Here is a 10846-nt window from a genome sequence, read left to right on the forward strand (position 1 = left end):
CTTGTGTTTCTCTACTGATTCTTTGCCTAGATGATCTGTCTAATATTGACAGTGGGGTGTTCAGGTCCCCTGCTATTATGGTATTAGTGTCTATTTCCTTCTTTAGGTCTAATAGAGTTTGTTTTGTAAATCTGGCTGCTCCAACATTGGGTGCATACATATTTATGATTGTATGTCTTCTTGATGGATCAGTCCTTTTATCATTAAGTAGTGTCCCTCATTGTCTCTTTTTATGGTTTTTAGTTTAAAGTCTATTTTGTCAGATATAAGAATAGCTACTCCAGCTCGTTTTTCTTTTCTGTTTGCATGGTAAATCTTTTTCCATCCTTTCACTCTTAGTCTATGTGAATCTTTATGGGTGACGCGGGTCTCTTGTAGGCAGCCTATAGTTGGGTCCTCCTTTTTGATCCAGTCAGCCAGTCTGTGTCTTTTGATTGGGGAATTTAAGCCTTTTACATTAAGAGTTGTTATTGAAAGGTATTGATTTATTCCTAGCATTTTATTGGTTGTTTGGTTGTCTTAGCTCTTTTGTTCCTTGCTTTCTGATTTACTGTTTGGTTTCTGTGTTTGTTGGTTCCTTAGGTTGTAGATAGCGTTTTTGTTAGCTTGTTTTCTCTTCATGAATGCCATTTTTATTATACTAGTTGGTTTTGATTTTTCTTGGGTTTTTATGGCAGTGGTAGTTATTTTTCAGGAACCAAACCCAGTACTCCCTTGAGGATTTCTTGTAAGGGTGGTCATGTGGTAGTGAACTCCCACAGTTTTTGTTTGTCTGAGAAATATACTACATGCCCTTCATTTCGGAAGGATAGCCTTGCAGGGTAGAGTATTCTTGGCTGACAATCTTTGTCTTTTAGTATTTTGAATATATCATCCCATTCCTTTCTAGCTTTTAGGGTTTGTGATGAAAAGTCTGATGTTAGCCTGATTGGGGCTCCCTTATAGGTGATTTGATGCTTCTCTCTTGCAGCTTTTAAGATTCTCTCTTTGTCTCTGAGTTTTGCCAGTTTGACTATAACATGTCTTGGAGAAGGCCTTTTTGGGTTGAATACATTTGGAGATCGTTGAGCTTCCTGGATCTGAAGATCTGTGATTTTTCCTATACCTGGGAAGTTTTCTGCCACTATTTTTTTGAATATGTTTTCAATGGAATCTCCATTTTCCTCCCCTTCTGGAATACCCATGACTTGGATATTTGAGCATTTAAGGTTGTCTGATATCTCTCTCGGATTTTCTTCAATGTCTTTGATTCTTTTTTCTTTCTTTTTGTCTGCTTGTGTTATTTCAAACAGCCCATCTTCAAGTTCAGAGGTTCTCTCTTCAACTTTGACAAGCCTGCTGGTTAAACTCTCCGTTGTGTTTTTTATTTCGCTGAATAACTTCTTCAGTTCAGCAAGTTCTGCTACATTTTTTTTTCAGGACATTGATTTCCTTGTACATTTCCTCTTTCAGGTCCTGTATACTTTTCCTCATTTCATCATGATGTCTAGCTGAGTTTTCTTGTATCTCATTCAGTTTCCTTAGAATTATCACTCGAAATTCCTTGTCAGTCATTTCAAGGGCTTCTTGTTCTAGAGGATCTAGAGTTTGAGATTTATTAACTTTTGGTGGTGTACTTTCTTGATTTTTTGTATGTCTGGTATCTTTTTTTTATGTTTATTCATTGTGGCAGGGGGTTTCACAGTCCACCGGTTTGAGACTATTGACTAACTATGATGTTGCTGTGGTTGCCAATTTGGTATGGCTACCTCCGTGACTGCTCAGTTGGCCTCTAGTGCCTTGTGTGTATGGTTGCATTGGGTCTTGGGCCTCTCCGGGGAGCCACCTTTCTGGTCAGCTTGGACTCTGCTGGGCTGCTGGATCATGTACCACAGGGTGTGTGATCTCTGTTGAGCTTTCACTTTCCGTGCAGGACTTCTCTCTGTTCTGTGTGCTCTGGCCCAGGCTGTTGGATCGTGCAGTGGCGATCCCACAGGGTGTGTGGTTTCTGTCGAGTCTCCGCCTCCCTGGCCACACGTCTCCCCACTCTGTGTGCACTGGGCTGGGCTGAGACGTGTCCTCTGCAACCCTCGTCTATCAGCTGGGCCTTCAGGACCCTGCTCGGCACCGCCTCGCCCAGGAAGTCTACCAGGTTTCTGGTAGGCACAGACGACCGGTCGCTCTGGGTGCCTTTGTAGCACTGTGTAGATTTTTCTCGGGAATTGTTCATCTTTGTATCCCTCCGGTATGGACTGAGTCTACCGCCTGCCTGCAGCCAGCTCTCTGGCAGGTTCAAGCAGACTTGGGAACTCTCCTACCACACTGTTCCCAACCAGAAATTGGTTAGGCGTTTTTCCGAACAGGTGGCCGCAGAGATGGTATCTGCCTCCCAGTAACAGGAAGTTTTCTGGGGGCCAGAGTCCAGGGTGTGGTGGAGTGACAGTCGGCTCCACCTGTACTTCCTTGCCCTCCCAACACTGGCTTGGGACGCCCCACGCCACCAGCCCCACCAGAGAACCGTGGAGGGAGTGGGAAGGGGGGCCGGCCCGCAGGCCCCAGGAAGCCCCGCGGCCGGGGCAAGCATGTGTGAAGGCTCAGTGAGGGGCCGAGCCAAGCCGGGCCGGAGCTGCCAGCACCTGGGAAAATAGAGGCAGCCCCGGGGTGGTGAGTGAACCGGTGATGCAGGCGGAAGCCAGGTGAGCGTCAGCCCCCTGAGCAGGGCTGGGCCAGGGGTCACTCACAGGGCTGTGCCAGGTCGGGCGCTCACTCTCTGCCTCTGGTTTGTCACCTTCCCCGTTCTCGGCCACTGCTGCCCATCCAGAGAAATTTAGAGACAATTCAGCAAAACTCTCTTTGCTTTGATGCTACTGGAATCAATGGATGTGCCAGTCAGTGGCCTCCGGGTCCTTTAAGACTGGCCAGAAGGAAGAGAACATATTTCTTGACCTCCAGGATGATCAAAAGGCAATATGAGAAAGCTCTCTAGCAAAAAGGACATATAATCTTTTCTTGTTCTATGAAACTATCAGTTCCAACAGATAGCAATGTATCTTGCTCTCTCATTTGAGAATTGCATAAGCAGTCTACAGCCATACCATTCTGAACACACCCAAGCTCATCTGACCTTGGAAGCTGAGCAGGGTCAGTCAGGCCTGGTTAGTGCTTGGATGGGAGAGTTGCATAAGCAGTCCCCTCTTCACGATGGGAGAATTCCAAAGGTTCATTTGTAGAAGTGAGTTACGTGGAATTCAGAATGCGTTCTCCATAGTAACCATATTATGCATGGTGGTTAGTTACGTTTAACCCTTAATGCTCTAAAGTAGGATTCTAACAGAACTATAGGACTTGGCTACCTGATGAGCAATATTTTTACAGGAAGATGCATTCAAGGGTCAAGCTAAAGACGCCGAGAAATTAATTTGTTTGATTCCAGGGTGCTGTGGATGTAGAGATTGCGAAGCAGATTTTCTGTGCACTGGTATCAATCCCAGTGGAAGTCTCTAAACGATTCACACACTACACATTTGGCTGTGCTGATTTCTGTCAGCTCCCAGAGTCTAGGGAGAGAGAACACTCACACAATAAGTTACGTGAAGCAGGTTTACTATTCACAAATAACAAGCAAGAGAGAACAGAAGCTTAGGGATGACAAAGTCCCCCACGGCTCAGGAAAGCTCCCCAGGAAGGATGGAGTCGCCCCACTTGCACTGCAGCTGAGGGAACCCAAAAAGCAGCCTGCCCTGGGTTTTATACCCTGGAGAGACAGAAATCACTGGGCTAAAGCATTGCAAAACATCCTGTTCTTGGAAGCACAGGAATAGAGGCGGGGTACAGTTCCTCTTTATCTCAAGATGTTGTGTTCCCAGCACATCCTGCAGTTACTATTAGAACTACAAGTAAGAAAGAGGGGACAGCTGTGCCGCCTGCCATCCAGGCACTTGTCCTAAAGAGATATTGTATGCAATTATCTGGCGATCACTAAGTGGGAGGCAATCCATAATGGGGAGCTGCTATGATTTGCTTCTTATTGGATTCAAATCTTCCTTCAGATAACTCCAGCTCCCTGCATGTTCTGATTGGACCTTCAGTGGTCACCATCCTCCTTGCCATCCTCCTTTTCTTCCTCATTCGTCGCTGGTGTCCTGCCAAAAAGAGTAAGTCTCAGGAAGAGGAGTCCAGTGCCATCTGGGCATATGGGGTCAGGATGGGAGTTAGCTGCTGTGTGTTGTCCATTTGCAGGAGATGCCTGTCCCAAGGCAGGAGCCACAGAGTTAGGGCTTCCTGAAGGTAACACCAGTGTCCCTGCCCCTTCCCACAGGTCACAGACCATTGCCTAATTCTCCACTGTATCCTCAAACGACCAGTGCAGCCTCTGATATCAAAAGGTTCTATGAAAGGGAGAAAGTAGGAAAGAGAATCAATGGGATGGAAGTTCGAATGATTGATGGGCTGGGTTCTTAAACTGAGACAAATGGAATATCTGACTCTGCTGTTGGGCAGCTAAGTAATCTCAACCACGCACCACATCTCAAGTGTTCGTATCTGTATATGAAATAAGAATCCCAAAGTTCCTTCCTAGGTGTTTTAATGATTTCTATTTCCTATAGATGCTGCTATGGTGGGCCAAGAACCTGAGGTGAACAGAACAGTTAATAGGGAGGTAGGTCCTCCACAAACCACCCTCTTCAATAAAGTTGTTCCTGATGAGTCTGCAGGAATGTATGCACATACCCTCACTCAACATTTCCCTTTATCCAGGACCCCAAAGAAGAAGACCCAAAGGAGGTGACATATGCACAGTTGGATCATTGGATTTTCACACGCAAAAAAATCACTCCCACTTCCCAGAGGCCCGAGGAACCCTCAACAGATACTAGTGTGTATGTGGAACTTGCAAAATCCTGAACCCAAATCAAGGGTCGTCTCCTATCCCTTGAGAACACGTAGAAAGACCTCGAGAAGGTCTTCCATGCACACCATAGATCCTTTCCAAACCCAGCTTGACAGCTGCAATGCAACAACAGCTAGAATCTGAAGATGTTAAGTCTTCATCTTCAGGGTCCTCCCTCTTATCAAAACATGAGTCTAAACATGAATCCTTGCTTACAAGTTTCTATTGTCCCCATTGCCTGCTGGAGAGAAAACAAACTCCTTTGCTTAGCCTCCAATTTTCTATTTCACTTGACCCCTGCCAACTCTGCAACCTAACTGGCTGTGCTTTCTTGACCTGCTTGAAGCTACGACCTGCTGTTCCATCTCCCCTGAAAGCTAGTTTTCAGCTTTCTGTCATCAGGAACGTTTCTGTATATTTTGAAGATGTCAATGTAGTTTCTTCCTCTTTGAAAAAAAACATTTTCTGACCTCATGGTTTAGGTAAGGTGCCTCTGTGTTTGCCTACCGTTTCACATGCTACCATGACTATGTACTTATTACCCTATATGCTCTCCACTGTGTTCTCATTCCTGGACTGGGAGTTTCTGGGAGCAGGGCAGAGTCTGGTTTGTCTCTGGGACCCAAGTTCGCGTCCAAGGAACTAGCACATAGGTTTCACCGATCACTTGTCAAATGAACAAGTGAGAATTCCTACTCTCTGCAGACCAATGAAAAGCTTCTGCATCTTACAGGAGACATTGATAGGGTCATTGTCCTTGTTATTCTCATCTTCACGAGGTCATGTATCAAAAAAACATGTTGTACATCATAAATATATGCAACTTTTGCTTGTCAATTTTAAAAAATTAGTTAAAATTAATAAAATTTTAAAAATTTTGTATAGTGTGAGAAAGGATTTGGATTTCATTTTTTGCTACCTTAACCCTTTGGTCTGATGTCATTTATTGAAAAAACATTTAATTTCATCTTAAACCACACTGCAGCGTTTGTCAAACATAAGGTGACCAAATATACAAATGAATGTATATTTTCACCCTCTTTTCTGTTCAGTTGCTCATTATGTCTAGACTCATGGTGTCACACTTTGTGTAGCCTTACAACACCTCTTAAAATCTGGTAGCATGAGTACTCTAATTTGTGGATTTTTTCTTTAACAGCGTTATAATTATTATAGGTTGTTTGCCTTTCCATTCAAATTTTATATTCAGGTTGCTAATTTCCACCCAAAAAAGAATCTTGTAATTTGATTGTGATTGTATTAAATCTACAGATCAGCTCTTTCTCGTAGAAATATAATGCAATCTACATAAATCATCTTAAGTTTGCTAGTAGCCAAATTAAAAAGTTAAAAAGAAACAGGTGGAATTAATGTAAGTACTTTATTTTATCTAATCAAATATATCTAAAATATTATCATTTCAACATGTAGTGTTATAAAAAAATGTAACTCTAACCTGCACCATTGCCTATATAGCTTTAGCCTGCACAAATTGTAACAGAAAAGTAACAGAGAAATATGACTTTAGCTTAACTTGCACAAATTATTCCTGTAAGCACTTACTAAAAACGGGGAAAGCACATCTAAAGGTATTTTAAGTGAAGCAGCTTTTAAGAGGTCAGGCAGAAGTCAAAGCAGAACCAGGCACACATTCCACGAGACAGCCGGTCCCAAGGACTGAACCAGCCCCCCCTTATTCTCTGAACACCTGGCTGGACCAGGGAAGATAAACATGTAACATCTTTTATCGGGGTGCTAGCAGTGCGGGCCTGTTGAGCCTAACCATAAATCTTAAGGCACCATGGCTAATTAACAACTCAGCCTGTTATAAAAATCTGTCTAAAATAAACTGTATAAAAAGCCTTGGTATTGTAAGTTCGGGGCCACTTATGAAAAAGCGATCCAGCATGCTGAAATAAACACCTCTTGCTTGATTGCAGCGGACTCTTGTCTCATGGTCTTTGTGAAGCGAGCTACTCCGGCGTGTGTGGGATTTGTGCCTAGTGCACGGGTCTTACAGCAGTTACATGTAATCTCGAAAAAGAACAGATCTATACCTAGGTGGGCAAATATTTTCCTTTATAATATCTCATCCTCATAGTGCAATTTACCACAGACAACTGGCCCTAAGGCTCAGGAGAAGAAGATACAGTAGGAATGGGTAGACCCATGACCTGGATGATTACAGAAGGTCAAAAGAGTACTCTTACATTAAAACACCTGAGTTTAAGAACCTAACAAGAATTACAGGTCCAGCCATTTTTGCATGCAGAGATGCATCAATGTTAGCACTGTTACTGAAAAACAATGAAGGAGATAGTTTCATGTGCAGCAAGGACAGCTGCACCCTTTGAGCACCCATTCAGTGAAGTGTTTTTTACATATATTTTCTTGCTGAATCTTTATATAAAACATACCAGATGGCAATATGGATGAGGCTAGAAAAATTATGTTAAGTGAAATAAGTCAGGCACAGAAAGATAAATACTGCATGTTCACTCATATATGGCAGCTGAAGAAAGTGAGCTCATAGAAGTACAGAGTAGAATTGAGGTTACTAGAGGCTGGGAAAGGAAGGGGAGGATAAGAAGAGGCTGATTAACATATACAGAATTAAAGCTAGATAGGAAGAATAAGTTCTAGTGTTCAATGACAGTGCTACATGTCTATAATTAACAATAATTTATTGTATATTTTCAAATGACTAGAAGAGAGGAGTTCAAATTGTTCCATCACAAGAAAATAAGTGTTTACAGTGGTGGATAGGCTAACTAGCTTGTCTGATCATCCCACAATGTATACATGTATTGAAACATAACTCTTTATCCCCTAAATATGTACAATTATTACATGTCAATTAAAAAAAAATGAGAGAGTTCCCAAGACCACAGACCCTGAGCCAGCTGTGCCAGGACCAGCAGGCACTGCACTTCAGGACCTGCACCCTGGGTGAGTCCCCGCCACCCAGAGAGGTCTGAGAGCCACTGCACCCAGAGGCCTCAAGGTAGCCCTTCTGGAACAGACAGGTTCTGCACCATGGGACCCCCAGTCCAGGTGATTCCCCACCACTCAGAGACCAGAAAGTAACCTACCCACAGGCCCTGAGGTAGCCATGCCAAATTGGCAGTCCCTGCATGATCTGGGCCAGACACCAGAGTGTATCAAATGGACCATGAAACCCCCTGCCACAATGACTAAACACCAAAAGAAAGATACCAGAAATATGAAAAACCAAGAAAGTATGACACCACCAAAGGAATATAATAACTCTCAAGTTCTAGATCCTATTGAACAGGAAGTCCTTGAAATGACTGACAAGGAATTTTGAGCAACAATTCTAAGGAAACTAAATGATATACAAGAAAACTCATTTAGACAAAACAATGAAATGAGAAAAATATACAGGATCTGACAGAGAAAGGTACAAAGAAATCAATGCCCTGAAAAAGAACGTAGCAGAACTTGTGGAGCTGAAGGATTCATTCAATGAAATAAAAAACACAACAGAGTGTGTAAACAGCAGGCTAGGACAAGCAGAAGAGAGAATTTCTGACCGTGAAGACAGTCTGTCTGAAATAACACAGGCAGATAAAAAAAAAAAGAATTTAAAAAATTGAAGAAAATCTAAGACATATAACAGACAACCTTAAGCACCCAAATGTCTGAATCATGGGTATTCCAGAAAGGGAGGAAAAAGGAAATAGCATTGAAAACATATTCAATGAAATAATAGCAGAAAACTTCCCAGGTATAGGGAAAGACACAGATCTTCAGATTCAGGAGGCTCAAAGATCCCCAAACATATTCAACCCAAAAAGGTCCTCTCCAAGACATGTTCTAGTCAAATTGGAAAAACTCAAAGACAAAGAGAGAATCTTAAAAGCTGCAAGAGAAAAGCATCAAGTCACCTATAAGGGAGCCCCAATCAGACTAACATCAGAACTTTCATCAGAAACCCTAAAAGCCTGAAAAGAATGGGATGATATATTCAAAATACTAAAAGACAAAAATTGCCAGCCAAGAATACTTCACCCAGCAAGGCTATCCTTCCAAAAAGAAGGACAAATAGTATATTACTCAGACAAACAAAAATTGCAGGAGTTCACTACCACACAGCCAGCCTTACAAGAAATTCTCAAGGGAGAACTGGGTTTCATACCCAAAAAACAACCATCACTGCCATGAATACTCAGGAAAGAACAAATCCCACCAGTAAAATAAAAATGCTAACCATAAAGAGAAAAAAACTTTATCTACCATCCCAAGAAACCAACAAACGTAGAAGACAAACAGGAAATCAGAAACATAGGAACAAAAGATATTAAAGACATCCAAACAAAAATCAATAAAATGCCAGGAGTAGATCAACACATTTCAATAATAACTCAATGTAAAATGGTTAAATTCCCCAATCAAAAGACACAGACTGACTGACTGGATCAGAAAGATGGACCCTACAATAGGCTGCCATCAAGAGACTCACCTCACCTGTAAAGACACACATAGAATGAGAGTGAAAGGATGGAAAAAGATATACCATGCAAATAGAAGTGAAAAATGAACTGAAGTAGCTATTCTTATATCTTATATCTTATATCTTTTTCCACAAGATTGAAACAGAGGCCATTCTCCCAAACTCATTCCATGAGGCAACATCACCTTCATACCAAAACCAGACAAAGATACAACAAAAAAAAAAGAAAAGTACAGGCCAATATCTGTGATGAATATAGATGCAAAATCCTCAATAAAACACTAGCTAACAGAATACAGCAACACATACACAAAATTATACACCAAGATCAAGTGGGATTCAGCCCAGGGATGCAAGATTGGTTCAACATATGCCAAATCAATAAATGCAATGCACCACAACAATAAAATCAAAGACAAAAACCAAATGATCATCTGTATAGACGCTGAAAAAGCATTTGACAAAATTTAGCACTCATTCATGATAGACTCTGTACATGTTGGTTATAAATGGAAAGTATCTCAACATAATTAAAGCCATATATGATAAGCCCACTGCCAATATCATCCTGAATATGGAAAAGTTTCCAGCTTTTCCCTTTAGAACAGAAACTAGACAAGAATGCCCACTCTCACCACTTCTATTTAACATAGTGTTGGAAGTACTAGCCAGAGCAATCAGAGAAGAGAAGGAAATAAAGGGCATCAGACTGGAAAAGATGAAGTCAAACTGTCCCTGTCTGCAGATGATATGATCCTATAAATCAAACAGTCTAAAGCCTCTACAAAAAAAAAAAAAAAAAAAAAAAAAAAAAAAAAAAAAAACCTCTTAGGGTTGATAAATGATTTCAGCAAAATTTCAGGGTACAAAATCAACACACAAAAATCAGTAGCATTTCTATACTCCAACAGTGAACATCCAGAAAAAGAAATCAAGAAAGCTACCCCATTTACAATACCCACCAAAAAGATAAAATATTTAGGAATAAAGTTAATCTGGGATGTGAAAAATCTCTATGATGAGAATACAAATCACTGTTGAGAGAAATTAAAGAGGACACAAGAAGATAGAAAGATATTCCATGCTCCTGGATTGGAAGAATTAACATTGTGAAAATGTCCTTATTACCCAAAGTGATCTACAGATTCAATGCAATCCCCATCAAAATTCCAATGACACTGTTCTCAGAAATGGAAAAAACTATCCTAACATTTATATGGAAAAACAAAAGACCACAAATAGCCAAAGCAATCCTGAGCAAAACAAATAAAGATGGAGGTATAGCACTACCTGACTTAAAACTATACTACAAAGCTATAATAACCAAAACAGCATGGTACTGGCATAAAAACAGATACATGGATAAATGGAATAGAATCCAGAAATCAACCCATACACTTACAGCTACCTAATTTTTGACAAAGTCACCAAGTCTACACACTGGGGAAGACACTGCCTCTCCAACAAATGATGCTGGGAAAACTGGATTACATATGCAAGAG

At 41.3% G+C, this 10846-nt stretch overlaps 1 protein-coding gene across 1 annotated transcript in view; it reads left to right on the forward strand.

Moving 5' to 3' along the window:
* LOC134372396 (killer cell immunoglobulin-like receptor 3DL1) overlaps nucleotides 1–5014 on the forward strand; it is a 72953-nt gene extending 67939 nt beyond the window's left edge. Inside the window, 4 exon segments of the mRNA XM_063089914.1 lie at nucleotides 4029–4133; nucleotides 4587–4639; nucleotides 4738–4869; nucleotides 4871–5014. Of these exon segments, the coding sequence (XP_062945984.1) occupies nucleotides 4029–4133; nucleotides 4587–4639; nucleotides 4738–4869; nucleotides 4871–5014 (434 nt within the window).
* Nucleotides 5015–10846: the final 5832 nt, after the last annotated feature.

Source organism: Cynocephalus volans, chromosome 3, assembly GCF_027409185.1.
Source record: "Cynocephalus volans isolate mCynVol1 chromosome 3, mCynVol1.pri, whole genome shotgun sequence".
Lineage (NCBI taxonomy): Eukaryota > Metazoa > Chordata > Mammalia > Dermoptera > Cynocephalidae > Cynocephalus > Cynocephalus volans.